Source organism: Perissodus microlepis, chromosome 10, assembly GCF_051167445.1.
Source record: "Perissodus microlepis isolate ML-2025 ecotype Zambia chromosome 10, ASM5116744v1, whole genome shotgun sequence".
In the NCBI taxonomy this organism is placed as follows: Eukaryota; Metazoa; Chordata; class Actinopteri; order Cichliformes; family Cichlidae; genus Perissodus; species Perissodus microlepis.
The window spans coordinates 6,599,640-6,619,079 of NC_140470.1; the positions used below are offsets into that span (position 1 = coordinate 6,599,640).

The window sequence follows — 19,440 nt, forward strand, 5'->3', positions numbered from 1 at the left end:
ACAACTAGGTCAAAGCATCTCCACAACAGTGTTCTTGATCTGCAAGGGTCTGTATCTATCAAAAGTGTTCCAAGAAAGGAATCGTGGTGAGCCAGCAACAGGGTCAAATGTGGCCAAGGAGTACTGATGCACGTGGGGAGCGAAGACTAATCCATGTAGCTTGTCCAGCAGACAAGCTGAATGCTATGATTGTCCAGCAGACAAGCTACTATAGCCCAAACTGCTGAAAAACTTAATTCTGGTTCTAAACCAGTTAGGGTTATGTCCACCGCCTAAAGCACCAACAATGGGCACGTGAGCATCAGAAATGGACAATGGAGCAAAGGAAGAAGGTGGCCAGATCTGATGATTCATATTTTCTTTTGCATCACATGGATGGCTGGGTGTGTGGGGTAATAATAGGATAATAATAATGATACAATAATAACACTAGAATAACATATTCATACTCATTCAGTGTAATTAATCAGTGATGATTAAGTATGTCTGTAGATTAAGCTAATTTGTACCTCTGAATATTTTAAATTTATGGATATTATTTTAGCTGGAAACATATTTAAAAAAAAAACACAACCCAAAAGCATCAGTAAATGCTCCTTGGTGCCTGCCAACTAGCTAGCCAGGCCAACATGAATTTTGCTCATGTATAGAAGGATGTTGTTTTATTCATGTCTGAGGTCCTTGCCCTTTGCCACTTTTGCTTACTCATTGTCAGAAATGTCCAGTTAGTTCTCCTGCTCTCTGCCTGATACTACACACTGTCTCCCTGCCATGCTGAGTTCTAAAAATTTAAATCTGATTACCATTATTCTGCTCGTATGACTTCATTTACCGTGAATAAAAGTGCCTTGTTATAAACAGGAATTAAAAAATGTTCACTCCAGGTGGGAAACATTATATTTTGTTTGTTCTGCCACAGTCATTTGTCCTTGGTCCTTTGTTATGTTATAGTATGCTTTAGCTCTGGTTATGTCATAAGTACTCACAACTAACAACAATGTTCTGGGAGGCCTCCACTTTCTCGTTGTCAACCAGTGAGCATTTGTATTCACCCGTATCCTTTCTGTTGATGGCAGTTACAGTGTAGTTGTCCGAATTTTCAACCAGCACTTTCGTGCCCTGGTGAAGAGCAGGAGTTAAGAGAAATACCATTAGTAAAAAAAAAAAAAAAACAGACAAAAAGACAAGAATAACTAGAAGTACCACATACACTCACGGGGCACTTCATTAGTTGGACCTTGACAGTATCAGGTTGGACCACAGAAAAGCCTTAATCATCATAAAGGAATGGCCATAGTGTGCAAAAATACTCAACTAGGCTGTGGCATTTGAAAGATGCTCAATTTGCTATTGAGGGGCCAAAAGTGTACCAAGACAATATCCCCTTATTATGCCACCACAACTAGCCTGAACAGTTGATACTGTTCTGTTTCAAGGTTTGTAGTGTTGCACTTTCAGAAATGCTCTTTTGCATTGCACATTGGTTACAATAAGTGGTTATTTGAGTTTCTGTTGCTTTCTATCAGCTTGAAGCATTCTGGCCATCCTCTAACCTGTGGTATCAACACAGAATCTTCACACAGACATTTGCTGCTATTTGTTGCTCACTGTATACTTTCTCTTTTTTAGACCATCCTCTGTAAATTCTAGAGATGGCTTTGTGGGAAAATTACAGTGCCGCTGAACTACTTAGACCAGCCTTTTTGGCACCATCAAACGCCACATTCAAGGACACTTTTTAACCATCCTTCTTCCCCATGTTGACGCTCGCTTTAAACATGAGCAAGTCGTCTTGATCATAACTACATGCTTAAATACATTAGGTTGCTGCTGTAAAATTAGCTGATTAGTTATTAGTCTTAATAAGTAGCTGAACAGATGTGATAAAGTGGTCAGTGACTGCATATTAAGCATGCATTAAGTACAATATATGTCAACCAGTCAAGCTGCAGTTTACATTTATGTCTGTCAAGATTTTTATAACACCAGTAAAAACTCTAAATTTGAATTTATCAGGTGGGTAAATAATGTGGCATCATCAGTTATTACATGTGGTCAAAAAATGATCTAACCAAAACTCCACCTGAGATCATCACGTTTTGGGAGGTCCTCTGACCACCAAAACCTGAAAATCTTGTGTTCTACGTGAACATAAGTGCCAAGTCTCTTTTGACCGTTTGGTGGATCAAGAAACATTTTTACTCATCTGCAAGATAAACAATGGGATCTGGCTCACCTTAATGTGAAAAAAGAAGGATCTAGGTGGAGGGTTGCCATCAGCAGTACACTTTAGTGTCACATTATCTCCTTCTATAATGGGCGGCTGTGACATAATCTGGAGAGTAACCTGCTCCGATGGATCTGTAAATATGAAATATTATTCAAAGACACCTCCAACTGACGAATAGATAACTCTCAAACTGGCTCAACTCATTTAATTGGTATAAAATAAAATTATTATTATTATTATTATTATTATTATATGACTGATCAGTACTTTATCTACTGAGCGATAGGTATGAATTGAAAGCAATTCACAAATATAAAATTCTCCCATGATGTAGTCCCAGCAAGGACTTAATTATCCAACAGCCCCCTTCCATCTAATCTAAAATTCCAGTAACAGAAAAGACAGGAGAGGTGAGAAATGCAGTAATTAGGATTAATCTGTGGCTAAACTGAAAGTAACTTGAACATGGCAGCTATACACTGGTCAAAAGTTTTAGAAAACCCCATTTTTTCAATTTTTTTAATTTTTATTATGCAGTTTAATGTCTCATTGCACGCTGAAATGAAAGCATAGTAAAACTAAACAATTTCAGTGGAAAAAGAAATCATGGAATCAATTTATAGACCAAAATATATTCTAACTTTGGAGTCATAAAAGTAGCCACCTTTGGCACATATAACAGCTGAACAGACCAGTGGCATTCTTTCTACAATAGAATCAAATATTCTTCAGAAAGTTCTTTCCATATCTGTTGCAGACATTCCCATAAATGTGTGGCACTTGTAGGTTGCTGTGCTTTCACCCGTCTGTCCAGTTCATCCCAAACTAGCTTGATGGGGTTTAAGTCTGTAGACTGTGCTGGTCACTCCATGTTTTCAAGCTTACCATCTGGTTCGTTTTCCTGAGGTAGTTCTGGCATAGCTTGGACTTAAGTTTTGGGTCATTATCTTGCTGTAGGATGAACCGCTGACCAACTAGGTGCATACCAGAGGGTATTTCATGGCACTGCATAATGCTGTGGTAGCTGTTTTGGTTCAGGGTGCCTCTCACTCTGTACAAGTCACTGAACCTGGATCCAGGAAAACAGCCCCAGACCATCACACTTCCTTCTCCATGTTTGACAGTTTGACAGTCCTTTCACCTATTCGAAGGCGTACAAAGATCCTGCACGATGAACCGAAGATTTTAAATTTTGATTCATCGGTCCATAATACCTTCTTCCAGTCTTCAGTAGTCCAATGGTGGTGTTTCATGGCCCAGGCAAGTCTCTTTGTCTTATTCTGATGTCTTAGCAATGGCTTTCTTGCTGTAACTCGTCCAGTCAAACCTGCAGCTCGAAGTCTTCTCTTCACAGTTGAAACTGAGACTTACTTACTACGACCACTATTACATTATATTATACTATTATATAACTATTATTTTAAATAATAAATAATGTGTTTTTTTATCCTCTGGCAGTTCTCTACTTACTTTTTTTTACCATTTTAAGCTATTCATTGGACTTAATCGCATTGCATTGTGATAAATAACTGGAAAGAATAGGTGTTCTAAAACTTTTGACTGGTAGTGTACATAATAAAAAAAATATATTAAGACAGAAAACGTCCCTGAAATGCAAAGAATTTTACATTTCCTCTTGTCAGATTTTGAAATTCACAGTTTGGTCTGCTGCAGTGAGAGAGCCCCTGTTCCACACCTTTGAAGGGAATCTCTTAAAAAACATGGTGCATGAGTTGAAGCATGCAGTTTTACACACTACGGAATTTCTTCCAAAATTTTCATTGGATCTTATCTAACAGCAATGAAAGCATTTTAGCCATTTATTTCCTAAAAACCTTAAGCATACAAGTATTAAAATTACTTTGTGGCAATGTAGCTCTATATGAGAAGATGGAAAAAACAGATTTCATATAGTTGTAGTACATTGATACAGACAGATGTCAGCACTGCCTTCCACTCACAGTGAATGGGAAAAGGTTCCAGCTCAGTCTCCTGATTAATCAGTGTGTGTGTGGCTTCACAGGCAAAGATTGCATCAGCATCCTCTTTGGTGGCTGCATATTGGAGGGTGGAGAGCATGGTGGATAGGCCTGTGTCAGGATCCAGCTTCAAGTGGTTAGTGATCACAACAGCTGGAAAGGCAAGATGACAACCACACCAGACACATGTACATACCCAGACAGACAGACAGACAGACAGTCAAAGACACACAGATTTCGTCAGCTGTTACTATTCCAACATTGCTTTGATTTAGACAATGAAAGTCAAGGACTTTCCTATTAATCATAATCAGAATACTTTATTAATCCCTAAGGAAATTATGTAACATTTATGTAATAATTATAATGTATTACTGTGTTCCTTCTGACAAGTAAGCAATGAATTTTATCATATATCGTTTTAGCTATTCTCTTGAATAAATATGATGCCCTCTAGAGGGATCTCTATGACAGCAACTTCCCCAGTGTAACTGGATAGTTTACAGGTGACCGTAAGGGAAGAAATGCATTACATTTTTGATCATCTTTCAAAAGTTGTCCATTTTTTCTCCACTTGATAGTGGCTGGAGGATTTGCTTCTGCCACAACACATGTTCCAACCTAAAAATGAAAGAAAACAAAACATAAACAATTATACACCAACTTGCATTTTTGTCACACTTAAAGGTTTTAGATCATTAACATCCCACAGATATGTCATATGTCAAGTACAGCAATTTTAACAACTGCTGACATTTACTTGGACTCTGATTGATCTCTCTGACTTCTTAGGAGTGGATGTGATTCATCACACAGCCACTCCTGGGAAGATTCACCAGTGTTCTAGGTTTCCCCATTGTAAATAATAATTTCTGTGGTTTACTGGAGTCGCAAAGCCTTAGAAATGGCTTTGTAACCCTTTCCAAACTGATAAATGTTAATAACTTTGTTATCAGAGGTTTCTTTAGATTGAGATTGATCTTTTAATTTACTTAAATTTGTCAGAAAAGTTGTAAGTTGCTACTTAAGAGCTTTCTTGATGCGACTGGTATGAAAAAAAAAATCAGGCCTGGGTATGACTAGTACAACTGAACTCAGCTTTTAAAAAACAAAACAAAAAAAAACTGTGGTTAATCGTAGTTTATTCACGATTTAATGAGGGCCGAGTGGCAGTTAGGTTTGGGTAGTGTTTCTCCCTTAGTAAATCATCATTTAATTATTTACTTGGTTCTTTAGAACACTACTTAAAGCATAAAAGACATTATTCCAAAATATATTTCCTTCCTACTGCTGTAATCATGGTGGTCGGAGCCAAAAGTAGAACATGGTTAAGTTCAAGAAAACATCTAACTTTTAACTACATAATTTCTAGAAGTTATCTAGATAAACAAAAATATCTGAGCTGCAGTGCCCCTTCCTCTTCAAGGACAAGTGGACCAAAGCTATACCAGCAAAATGCAGCATACATATCCAACAGAAAGTGTGATTGTAGGGGCCAAGTTTTCCATCTTTCTTATTTTTTATTATTTTTCCATCAGTTTATTTTCCTTTCATTAGTCACATCTTATGTAACGTACACATTCAATACTGCTTGGAATTTCTTTTTTTCCCCTACTTCAGTTGTTTATACTATCTGCTATGAAAGTTTCCTCATCTCGGCTTAAAAACAATTACTACTTAATGCCTGCAGAACGGGGTGTTCATTGCAGGGTAGGTGCAGATGGTAGCATGAAACTTTGCACACCGATTTTGGTGTCTCATGTGTCGCACAACACAATCTTTGTGGTGTGTTGGCTAATTGTGCACATCTCGATTTTTTTAACCTCGCATGTTGTGCTGCGGCCTCCGCAGCTGGGCTGAAGACAGGAGTAGGGCTTCCACGATTAGTCGACTAGTCACGATTACGTCGACTATCAAAATCGTCGACGACTGATTTAATAGTCGACGCATCGTTTGAAGCTTTGTTTTGATCCTGAAAGACGCAGGAATAAGTAGTAGGATTTAAGAGTGTAATAACGGACTGAAACAGAAGATGGCAGCACTGCATGTACAAGGATGCCAGCTGCCGTTAAACCCCGAAGAAGAAGAAGCTGTGTCCCAGAATTCACAGCGCGGCTCAGCGCAGTTGTCAACAATGGCGGCAGCTAGTTAGTTTTAATATTACTCTTATTATTCTTTCTGGGTCACAAAATAAACGTTTAACATATTTTCAGGCGAGAATGTAGCTGTGTAAACCTCAAATATCTGCTCAGTTTATCAAGACACCACATATTTTCAAAAGCGCTCCAACGTTTTCGGAGACGTCTGTTACCCACTAGCTCGATAGCTAGCCAGGGGCGAGGCTCACTAGAGCCCGTGAGAACACCGGACTCCCAGCAAATCGTTTTCAAACCCACCGCCGTCTTTCGCTACTCAGGTTAAACATACATAAGTCACTTAGATAACTTAAAAATGTTATTGTTTGGCTTTTTTTAGTATTTTATTTGTTCCTGAGTAAATCGGTTTGGCTGAGATTAAAGTTATAGTTTTTACACAGCTGAATAAACGTCAAGCAGACAGCTGATTATCAGAAGTGTGAGATGCTCGAGAATATACTCCGGTGTCCTGTTATATTTTAGATAGCAAGGAGTTTATTAAACTTCACGGAAGCAATCTGCAAATTTCATTAAAATTCAATAAACTATCATCTTGTCTTTATTTTTAGTTAGCACATACCTTAAACACTTAAAGCTGTAAGCTAATGATAGTTATATAAGAGCAGATGCTGCTGGTGCAATAAACTGTACGTTTTACGTCTAATGGATGCATGATCTGATTAGTCGACTAATCGCAAAAATAATCGGTGACTAGTCGACTATCAAAATAATCGTTTGTGGCAGCCCTAGACAGGAGTATACAATTGTTTCGGTTTTTACTACCATTTTAATGATAATACAGCACAGGAGCTCAGGAATATACAGATATGCAGAGGGAGATGTTAAAACTGTTAAAACTTGCAAAAAAAACCAAACAAACAAACAAAAAAAAAACACTCTACAAAGTCTTCGCTTCTAGTTTTGACTATAGTCCTCTTATACTAGCCCTTATGTAGCTGTATTGTCTAAGTCACAACAGCTATTGTTCAGGAGAATACGGCAGCTGCTTCCTGTGCAGTAACAGCGTGTATAAATACAAGTTTCTGTGAAACATGGTTTTGCAGAGGTGAGCGGAGCAGGCACATTCTGGCCTAGAGATAACCAAAGAAGCAAGTCGCTTCAAATTGAAAAAAGAAATCTTATGAAAGGTCTCTGTTGTAAAGACAGACAATGTAATTTTACAGTCACCTTCATGGCAAAACAGACATTGACTGACTTTTGTGATCTAATGAAAATGCTATAAGAACAAGGTCATGCTTTCTGCATTCTCCACCACTAAATCTCTCTCTCTCTCTCTCACCTAATACTGCATAACTAGATTTTGCAAACATTTCTGTATACACAATTCACGTTGCATCATGGAACAACCTGACACATCTGATGGACAAACACTGAGACTTACCGCTGTTAATTTGTCTTTCTGTAATAATTCACTTTTGTCCATAATCCGCACTGGTGATGGCTTCTCTGCAAACACAAAAGGACAAAATCAAGGTTTGGAATTAAATTCAATTTTTAGATTGCACCAAATTACAACAAAAGTTGCCGTAATATTGTAAAGTAAAGACCCTAAAATAATACAAAGAAACCCCAACAATCAGATGACCACTAATGAGCAAACACTTTGGTGACAACGGGAGGTAGTTTTTAAATGCACCTTAGAACACACATGCATCAACACTACATATGAGCGGGCAGAGGGAGGTTTGGAGTCTTCACACACCCCCGTTCTCTGTTGCCTGGTGGGGCGGGGGGGCTGGGAGGAGGAGTTGGCCGTCCAATTGGGGTCTGGAATGTGGGGCCTCCCTGCTGCTGCAGAGTTGTGGCGGTCTGTTTCTCTCCAGCCTAGGGAAGATGGTAACACTACCTGGGTCTGGGTGCAGTTTCCCCATATAGGGGCAAGGGTACCTAGACCTAGGGTATACAGTATGCTTGGGGAGTGTGATTGTGTGTACAGTGTCTATTTATGTCTGTCTTCATGTTGGGTGAGTGCTGAGTACTTGCATGTGAGAGCATGAGGGTGGGAATGGATGTTTGTATCTGTGTGTGCCTGTTTGTCTGTGTCTACATGTCAGGTTGGGTATCAGACGCCACCTCTCTAGGGACATCTCAGGCCCTCCGAGGTATGGAGGCCTATCTCCCCCCACCACTCCCCCTGCCAGTGGCAGACGCCCTCAGACATCGGTACATTGGTGGTTCTTGGTGTCTGGGGATGGGCGCCCAGGTATGCACCGGCTCACTCCTGGTGGCTGCTTGTCAGGGCCTGGAGCCTGGGGCTCGCAAGGGCCCCTTCGGGGGGGTGGGGTGCCCTTGGCCTCTGGGCCTGGGGCTCGGGCACTCTGGTACGTCACTGCAACCCCCCCTGGCTTCTGCTCCGCGGCTGCTGAGTGACCCCTCATCTGGGGCTCTCCTCAGCTCTTTTTGAGAGAGTGGCACGGTTGCCCTTCCGTTGGTCTTCCTTGGTCTCTTGTGCTCTGAGGGTCTCTGGATGTCTGGAGCCCGGATCTCCTCCATACCTGCTTCAGGAGGACAGGGCTATGGCTCCCCACACCCTCTAGCAGATCATTACATGAAGGAACCTTTTGAATACAAGCGCGCTCATGCTCACAGGTGTACACACGGGTGCTCAAAGACACAAACTACACCCTTTTTGGCTCCTACCTCAAAGCACACTGTGCGCTGTCAATCTTACGTGCTGCACAATAATATTCAATATTTAGTATTTACTGTTATATTCACATAGATTATTGCGATGATGTTGTTTATTATATTGCTCTTTTTTGTTTTTTGCTTGTTTTCTCTTTTTTCTTTCTCAACAGGTGATCCAGGTGATTGACATATGTATTTTTTGTCTGTTTGTTTTGTTGTTTTTTGCCCTTTATCACCATTCCTCTTCCCCACTGTTTTTCTTTCCCTACCTCTCTTTCTTTCTCCCTTTCCTTTCCCCCAGTCATGTCTGTCCCGTGTGTAGCAGGTGAAAATAAAATAAAATAAACAATAGAAACAAAGGTGAATCAAATAGACCAATACGGCAAGGCTGGGATGGTCCATTTGGTAAAGTAAATCCGTTGGGCATCTTTCTTGGCCTTTAGACAATTCTGATGGCAAAAAACCAAATGGGACAGGCGGGAAAAGACAACGGGAGGTAAAAACTCCCTTTTAACAGGAAGAAACCTCTGGCAGAACCAGGCTCAGGGAGGGACGGCCATCTCCCATGATTGGTTGGGAGTGAGGGGAGGCGGACAGGACAAAAGACATGCTGTGGAAGAGGGCAAGAGAATAATGAAAACTCCTTAATTAAATGCAGAGTGGTGTTTAAACACATGATGCGTCCAAAGGGGTGAGAGGACAAAAAAAGCCCAGTTTATCATGGGAAGCCCCGAGAAGCCAGGTCTATTGCAGCATTACTAAAGGAGGACCTGTTCCAGCCTAACTATGTGCTTTATCGCTGAATCAGGCCACTTATCCAGGAATTTTAAGCCTGATTTAAAAAGTAGAGAGGGTGTCTGTCTCATAAATCCAAGCTGGGAGCTGATTCCCCAAAGAGGAGCCTGAAAGCTGAAGGCTCTGTCTCCCATTTCAGAACCACAAGTCTGACATTAATGGCCTGTATTTGTATAGCGCTTTTACTAGTCCCTAAGGACCCCAAAGCGCTTTACACAACCAGTCATCCACCCATTCACACACTGGTGATGGGGAAGCTACATTGTAGCCACAGCCACCCTGGGGTGCACTGACAGAGGCGAGGCTGCCGGACACTGGCGCCACCGGGCCCTCTGACCAAATTAGCAGTACAACAAGGCCCTGCAGATCTTGATTCAGTCTGTAGGTAATGTTTTGATCAGACGTAGGTAGCTAGGAGTATTTCAAAGGTGCAGAGCCTGGTCTCCAATTCAATTATCCTGGCCTCCAGAGATGTAAACAAGCTACATTTATTACAAGTATTATTATTACTAAAGGAGGCCGAGGAGTAGCTAAACATCTGACACATTGAGCAGGTGAACAGGCCATGCTACTAGCGAGTCGCTAAGCTAAGCTAGCGAATCTCTAAGTGCACACTGAATGAATACTGTGAATATAACTAGCGAGTGAGTCAGCAGAAAATGTACTTTGGATAAAGCATGTGAAGATTACACTATGAAATAACATGCTACATACAAGTCTACATTTAAATTGGCTACACAAAAATACTACTGTGCATTGTAACAGGGACAGGAAGTGATACAATAACGCAGAGAGCCAACACCCACATATATTTGATATTATATCACATATAATAGAAAATATTATATAATTCAATTGCAATTTGCCTCCTGTTCCATCTTTATGCCCTGTTTCACAGTTGAATTTGCAAAACCCATAAGCTGGTGATACATCAGGACTTTTGGGAAGAGAAATCTTGATTCCAAACTGTATTTCCTTAAGCACATAAGCCACAAAAGTGCCAAATCCACAGTGGATAACACATTTTAAACAGCTAATTTATAGCTGCTATATATTGAGTAAGCTTGACAAATATAATTGGTTTGGGTTAATTATTGAGTGCTAAAAATTAAATTAATTTCAGTTTTATTTATATAGTGCCAAATCACAACAGAAGTTGTGGTGCTTTTTATTGTAAGGTAAGCCCCTACAATAATGCAGAGAAAACAAGAACACCTGAAGAGTCACATGATCCCCCATGAATAAGCACATCGGCGAAGTGGGAAGGGAAAACTCCCTTTTAACAGCCAAACTTAATGCACACTTTACAATGACCTGTTCACTTTTGTAAAGGCAGACTACCTGGCTAGGTGTGTTTGTGTTGTCTGGGAGTGTAAACATAAAAAGACAAGACTTTCAGTTAGACTCTTGTTGCATAAATGACATTTGAAAGGATGACATGAATTACCATGGATTTGACATGAATTAAAGTTGCAAAAAGATTAGAAATATTATTATGTCACACTTTTACAAAAAGCTCGCTTTGTTTTTTTGTTTTTTTTGTTTTTTTACAAAAATAAAGTTTAGACAGCCTTGGTGAATAATTAAGGGGGGGAGCAAATTCAAGATTGTAGTTAAGCTTACTGTAAACAACAACAGAGACGGGATACTCCATGAGGTTGGCGTCTGACACCACCATGCAGGTGAAAGTCCTCTGGTCTTTGAGTGAGGCCTGGGTAATGAGCAGGCTGAAGTGCCTATCGATGCTGACCCGTTGAGCATAACCATCTGTGGCCTGAACTGTGGCCTGGTCACTGTGAGCCTGTTTGATTAACAGATCACCAGGTGTGCCATCATCTTTTTCCTAAAGTGTAAGGCAACAGAAGAATAAGACAAAGAAGACAGGGTTTGTCAAATCTGTACAAATCTTCATTCTTCAAGCGTATTTATATAGACATGCACAAAAATAGAACAATTTTAAACAATGCATTTAAGCTTTCATTCAAGCATTTTCCAAGTAGAACGTACAAATGTATCACATATGCGCTAATTAGAATAGGTGTACACTGCTAACTCATAATGCAAAATTCAACAGGTCATCTTTGCCAGGTAATCTCTTTAATTACAGTGTGGATTAAGTGGAGCCATATTTATCTGACTTCTTTAAATAAGTCTTGAAGACACTAGCTGTAGATTTATGATGGACATAAGCCTAAAGTTTTGCCCTAGACAGGACACTCTCTCATAGTTTTATTTTATTCATTCCCTTAAGCTGGGCATACACTGTGCAATTTGTGACACAACAACCGTGAAAAGAGTTGGATGGACATTGCTGCTCCATTGCAGCTGGCTAGTCAATGTTTTTCATTAGCAATTTAGCAAAGTTGATGGTGGTGGTGTGTGTCTGTGTGAGTGAAAGACAGAGAGGGAGAGAGAGAGAGAGACAGATTTTGTGTTATAAGCTTCATGTTATGGACGCACAGTGTGAGCACTCAGGTCTTGTTATGAAGGAAGGAAGGCTCAGAGTTTAGTGAGTGGGTGTGCTGGGATGTGCTAAAAGGTGGGCCTTCACAACAGGTCGCATCAGAGCACCGGGCTGTATAGTGTGAGACCATGCATTGTGACCTACGAACTTCTAATCCCTGTGATTCAATCCTACAGTTTGAGCAGAAGCTGCATAATGCGACTGAAAAAAATTGCACAGTGTATCCCCAGCTTTAGACTGCATGGTGATATTCACACAGCTGGCTGCTTACTTCACAAGTAACTCAATGTCAGTGTGTACTTACATATTTCCACTTGATGAACATCAGATCTTCCGGTGGTGGAGCTCCACCATTGCATGGCATAACAATGGTTTCTCCATACAAAGTAGGCAAGTTTGCTGTTCCCTTTACTGCATAACAAAAGACCACAAATTGTTAGAATAAATATACATATAAAGTGCTACCATCTACCATTTAACTGAAAAAAAAAAAAAAAAACGTACACAGGTATTTTTGAAAACTGAGATTTTCCGTTTTCGTTTTAAAAAATAATCCCGTCCACACGTAAACGCAGAAATGGTGGCGATATATTTCTAACCGTGTAGAAATGTTGGCCAATCAGAAGTCTAGAAGCCTCAGTGGGAAATAGTAAACAAGGATGGGGCATAGAAGCAGAACCGAGTCGTATGTGTGGAGGGACAGTAACTGTGTGTGTATATGTAAGCATTTAAACACTGCAGAGAGTACAATTAACAGTAACAGTATTGTAGAAATTTCACCGAAACAATAACGTGGCGCACAGTGTGACGTCAAAAAAGGTGCACACCTTTGACGCTGCGTTTCCTGCGTTTTCTCCGTTTTTCTTGTCCACACGGAAATGCAAAAACTGAGTTTTCAAAAATATCCACCCTGGCCGGAGTTTTTAAAAATCTCAGTTTTCAGTGACTGAAAACGCCGTTTACGTGTGGACGAAAGGTGCAAACGCGTAGAAAAATCTGCGTTTTCAAAAATACCCGGGTACGTATGGACGTAGCCTCAGTGACATGTGTACAGCAACAGCTGGCATTTTGAGTACTGCTTGTTTGCACCCTGATTAGCCAAACCTGGGTACATGAACACATCCATGTAGCTCTTCTCCCCTGACTCAATCAATCCTTGTGTACATCAAACCCACTTTCAAGATGTTAAAAACTGCTGAGATCATAAGAAACCCAGCAACGAAAATAATCATTAATGTACCAGTGGGTCAGTGAGCAGCTCCTCCCAACTATAACTGTCTTAAAATGCCTGGGTGTTAATAAGTGAGTCAAACTATACCACAATATCCTGTCACTCCAAATGTGATGTGTGATACCATGTATCACAACGATCATGTGTAATGTCAAAGAAGTAAGAAAATTGGTGGAAAAAGATGGATGGACAGTTAAAACAATATTGCTTGTTTCCCTGTCCAGTTTCTTGTCACTGAATTCTGCATTTCTACAAAAAATATATATTAACTGTTAAAAACAAAGCATGTTGAAAAACTGTGAGTACAAACACTCGAATATTACTGAGTGAAATTAGCCAAAAATATAGAAAGTGAGAATGGTAAGAGAAAGGCTAACAACAACATACAATGACATTTTTTATTTTTTATTATGATGAAAATGTTAATGTAGCCTTGGCTATTTGTTAAGGTTTGAAGTGACTTTGTGGAGTTATTGTTCAGAATTTCACCCTGCTCAGTAGCGAGTAAAAAAAAAAACCCAACAACTTTGTTTAGTATAGTTTCTGTGTAACTGTATAAGTTTGTTCTATAGATGTTGAATGTAGCTTTGTTTAAAGTTATACTATATGTGTAAAATTTATTTTGGCTCTAAGCAAGTTGCTGTTTGAGTTCTTTATAAAGTGCAGATGTTGCCGATCCGTGGAACCAGCACCTCAATACAGAGATGTGAGATATAACGAAATATATCAGATGATGATATCAAAACATCTATTGTTTTTTATATTATACTCTATTGTTTATTTTGTGCTGTCGCAAAAGACACGGTTTACTGTAATATGTTTTCATTGCCTTAGATGACAGTTTTCAATAATCACCACGGTACAGCAGAAGGACCAGGCAAAACAAATTGAGGAGCTCGTTCCTAAACGAGGGCCTACCTCTGTGGCGTGGACGTGATTCAGTTATGAAAAGTGTGACATGGAGGAGAAAACTGCACAAATTATACAAGAAAATGGTCCCCACCACAGACACAAACACAACAAACCTTCTTTGCAAGAATCACATTAAAGAGTACAGAGAGAGTTTATGAATCAGAGCCAGGTCCTCATAATAAACCTCAGACTCAAACATTAGAACAGGCTTTTCCCTGTGGTACGCCATGTAATAAAGACTCAGAAAAATAATCATGTCTATTACAAGTTACATCTATAAATATATTTCATGCAATGACAAAAAAATTGCCATTGCATTTTTTGCCATTGTATCCAATCACTGGATGATTGTGTGAGTCATCCAGTGTGTGTCACTACTGGATAACACCATGTAAGGTCCATATTTGTTAATCTAATCTAAATGTAAAAAAAGAAACTTTTGATGTGGTAATGATATAAACTATTCACTAAATTTGTAGGAATTGCACTATATAATTTTGGTCATATCGTGTAGTCCTACAAAACAGGAAGTGTAGATGGTCTCTCTGTTTAAAATGCCCAGTCCAATCCAGTCCAGGGGACTTGCCTTGTTTGTTGCCTCGATCCTCTGGTTGTCTACATTGATTTAAAAAAATAGGAGCCCCAAGTAGTCTTGCACTTCAGGTATTTACAGCTCCAGTCACTACTGACACACTCCAGAGAATGTATGCAATACACTGAATACCAGATAAAGTTGTCACTGACAATGGGCCCAAGTTCTCAAATTAGGTTTTCCGATTAGACTCCGGCACATCTGCAATGAACAAAGCATTTGCTAGAAACTCTGACTACATCTTACACAACCACAGCAGAGTTGGTGATAGGAAGACATTGAAGGCATTGAAAATTTCTCTGATGCAAACTTGAGATATAAGTGACTATGTTCAATCTAACTCTTGCAACTTCCAAATCTCAACACTCTTTAAGGTCTTGGACTTGGGGGTGAGCAATATATCGAATATACTGTATCATGAGTTTTTCCATATATGATGGCTAAAATGGCTTTACCGTAACCATTGAGTATAAATTGCCATGGCAATATTAAGCTGTCTGCATGCAATTCACTGTGAGTGTCTTTTCTCCCAAACTCTGCGAATGCATCATTAATTTCCCCCTCCCAAATGGAACATTTTCTACCTGGTACACCGTGGTGAATTCTTGCTTCATGTCCTTTTTTGTTGCTGTGATCGTTTGCTGGTAAAGGTCTAGTGTTGACCACAGGAAGAAACATACTGTTGACAGTACAGTCGTTTGTAAAAAACAAAACAAAACACTGAGGGATCGATTTGAATGACTGATTGGCTAAAAATAACATTTGTTTTTGGAGGTTATTTAAACATATTGTGATATATATCATGTATTGTGATGTAGGCAAAAAATATTGTGATATTAGATTTTCCTCATGTCGCCAACTTGGAATGTGAATACCACAGGCTGCAGTGTTCAGAGCAGCGCGAATCCAAGCCCAAGCCTTTGATTTCAAAATTAAAAACAAACAAAACACATTTCTATTCATCTGGAAGAAAAAAAAATACCATCCGTTTTATAAAAGAACTAATTTCCTTGCTTTTAAAAACCTAAAATGTGACATATCCCTCTGTCTTTCGGAAGACCATATATAAAATCAAAGTTAAAATTATATAAACTTCTCGATCAACTTCATGCTGGCCCATGGTTAATCCTAGATGTGATGCCCTAGAGAAGCACAGAAGGATGGAAAGGCAAGTGCCCTTGGGAATTAAGGCTAATTAATTCTATATGGGAAAATGGCCTTGTGTAGACTCAGCAGACTGTTGAGGCACCAGCATGTCTGGAGAGAAACAGAATATCCTCTTGTTCAAAATGCCTTTCATTATTTACAATTCATGTAATTAGACAAAAAATAATGCCCAGTACAAGAACTTGTTTTCTGAGGTCCGAAACATGTCCAACAGGCAAGTAAACCAATTAAAAACTAAGACAATGTGACCTGCAGATGTCCTTCCTCCTTATACATGTTAGTGTGCTTATCACAAGGCACCAGTGGTGGACCTGGCAATTCTAGTTTTCTAAGCAATGCTGAGCAATGCTGGGCAGTGAACACAGGGCCCACTAGAGGACTTTGGGTCTTCGGGCCACCATGATGAAGTCTGTGACTATTTGGTCAGTGACATTCACAACTGCTGCCTTGTTCTTCCCATGTCGACACTCATCACCAGAGTTAGCTTCTAGTCAATGTTAATCGGTTTTCGGTGTTTTTTTTTTTTTTTTAATTGATTTTAACATGGGATTTGGGGGGGGGGGGTTGCAATAGGTGTCTGAAAGGTGCAGCCTGAGATGTGGTCTAAAGGCTTCCCTCCAATGTTTTACCAATCGTGTTAACATTCTGTTTTTACCACATGCAATAAAAGTGTTTCCTGCCTGGGCCCAGCAGCCTTTGCCTCTGAGCCAGAGAGACAGAGGTCCACATAAAACAAGTGGAAATTCTAACCGTCTGATAATAAATTGTGAAAACTTATAATTTGAGCATATTTGCCTTTTCTTGTGAAGACAAAACAAAACAACAACAATAGCAACTTTTAAGGTAAACATCACATAGTACTTCACAACAAAATACACCAAAGTTAACCAAACACAAGGCCAAAAAGATTCATTTTTAGCCGTATTTTAAAAGAGACCACTGAGACCACATATTTCAGAGGTAGACCCTTCCAGAGTTGCACAAGCACTGTCTACTTTAGTTTTCAGCTTTGTATGATGCACAACCAGCAGGCCTCAACTACATGGCCTCAGGGGCATGTTAGGGACATAAAGATTTCAAAGTTTATTGATGTAAGTTTGTGCTTGTCCATGAAGAACTCTAAAAGCCAGAATGTTGAAATGGACTCTAAATTTAATGGGGATCCAATGCAGGTGGGTCAGTAACAGCGTGACCTCTGTACTTGGAAGACTTTGTCAGCACCCTTGCAGCATCATTCTAAACAACTTACAGATGTTCCAAGGAGTTTTTACTTAGACAAGCAACCAGTGATTTAAGGTAATCTAAACATAATGAAATAAATGCATGCAGGGGTAGGTAACCTTTCTGATGAGTGGCATCTAAAATTTCCTCAGAAGTGAATGTGCCATATAATTGCATTAGCAATAAATTGAATAATGCTCTATATTAACAGTTACACACTACATAGAACAACTTTACAGAATTATATTTGTTCACAGATGTTGGCAGCTATCAGCAAATAGTTATCAGCTATTTTGAAACAAAAAAAGGACACTTTTTATCCATAACAAGAACTTGATAACAGCAAATGAACTGTACAACAGAAAATACAGATGCTATTTATGGTCTCCTCACAACAAGGATCAGAAAAATAAACTGGGCCAATATGGCATGTTTGTTAATATACACATGTTAATCTGATCTCTGGTCTCCCACTCGCAGAGACACAGGTCTCCGAGTGTCCAGCATTCAGACAGCTACCTGAGGACACTCATGTGAGAGAAAATCTGCTCACACAGATATGTAGAGCCAATGTTCTGTTCTGAAGACAGTTAAACTTGTCAGGTAGTGATGTCCAGCAGGTGAAAATGCAAGCTCCATGAACATGCACAGCTATGGATTCCAGCTGCATCTGTAGTTCTGCAAAATTTGACCCCCACAGACTAGAGCTTTTCAGTTCAATCAGCTGCATTTCGATGTCCTCTGTGTCCAGGCAGTTAATGCGAGACAAATCCAGCTGCTCATTAAAGCTTTCTGGTTTGATCAGAAAAGAAGACATTGGTCCATACACCTGAAAGTCCCGAAAACGCATTGTGAATTCTGTCTCGCGTCTACGGATGTATCCGTGTATTTCCACAGTGCTGATGCTGCGCTGAGCGGACAGCTCCTGAAGCATTTGAAGTGTCGGAATGTGGAAAATTCAACATCGCTTGAAAAACCTGCCAGCTGGCAATGTCCCTCTCACTGGTAGGCTAAGTGATTTTTAGCCAATTACAAGTTGAATCTGGTAGTTGGGGTTGTTAGCTAAGATACTGTCATTAAGAAGCGGCACAGCTAATAGCTGTGTCCCAAAACGTTGGCTGCATCCTTCGGAGGACCTGGCCTTCGCGGTCTACGTGGGCCGGGTCCTTCGAAGACCGAGAAGGCTGGAAGTGCGAGGCTGTGAAATGGGACGGTCTAGCCTTCAGATTTGCGTCACCGCTGTGTCAGTGGAGTTTAATAAACTCGGCCGTCTGCTCCTTGCTATCTAAAATATAACAGGACACTGGCGTAAATTCTCGACCGTCTCACACTTCTGTTTAATCAGTTTTCTGTTTGACGTTTATTCAGCTGTGTGAAAATCCCGGAGGAAACCACCTGATGGATATTCTAATAATCTAACAACTTTGATCTCAGCCAAACCGATTTACTCCGGAACAAATAAAACACAGAAAAAGGGTAAAAATTTTTTACATTTTTAAGTTATCCGAGTGACTTATATATCATGTTTAACCTGAGTAGCGAAAGAGCGGGGGTCTGAAAACGATGAAGCTGGGAGTCCGCTGCTCTCGCCGGTTGGAGTGACCATTGAACCCCCCGGCTTGCTATCGAGCGGGTCGGTAACAGACGTCTCCGAAAACGTCGGCACACTTTTGCAAATATGCGATGTCTTGATAAACCAAGCAGATATTTGTGATTTACACAGCTACTTTCTCGCCTGAAAATATGTTAAAAGTTTATTTTGTGACCCAGAAAGATTAATAAGACTAATTTTAAAATTCAGTAGCGGCCGCCAACGTTTTTCTATGCAAGCTAATTTGCGATGTGCACCACTGGCCCGGTCATTTATTTTTTAATGCACCTTCGCAGATTAATTCACTGCGTGTCATGCCCTGGGACAAAAAAAAAAATCGTTCCGGGCATTTTGACTAGAGACCGACCCACCAGGTATTATAGGAAAAGCCATAAAGGCAAGGCAAGGCAAGTTTATTTATATAGCACAATTCAACAGACAGGTGATTCAAAGTGCTTTACAGAGACATTAAAA

At 39.9% G+C, this 19,440-nt stretch overlaps 1 protein-coding gene across 1 annotated transcript in view; it reads right to left on the reverse strand.

Annotated features, from left to right (window-relative positions):
- alcama (activated leukocyte cell adhesion molecule a) overlaps nucleotides 1–19,440 on the reverse strand; it is a 38,671-nt gene that overhangs the window by 13,426 nt on the left and 5,805 nt on the right. The window contains exons 2-8 of the mRNA XM_084941610.1: nucleotides 12,557–12,663; nucleotides 11,412–11,631; nucleotides 7,747–7,811; nucleotides 4,743–4,830; nucleotides 4,192–4,362; nucleotides 2,237–2,361; nucleotides 987–1,119 (exon numbers count right to left, since the gene is read on the reverse strand). Coding sequence (XP_084797736.1) covers nucleotides 987–1,119; nucleotides 2,237–2,361; nucleotides 4,192–4,362; nucleotides 4,743–4,830; nucleotides 7,747–7,811; nucleotides 11,412–11,631; nucleotides 12,557–12,663 — 909 coding nt within the window. The remainder of the gene's footprint in view (nucleotides 1–986; nucleotides 1,120–2,236; nucleotides 2,362–4,191; nucleotides 4,363–4,742; nucleotides 4,831–7,746; nucleotides 7,812–11,411; nucleotides 11,632–12,556; nucleotides 12,664–19,440) is intronic.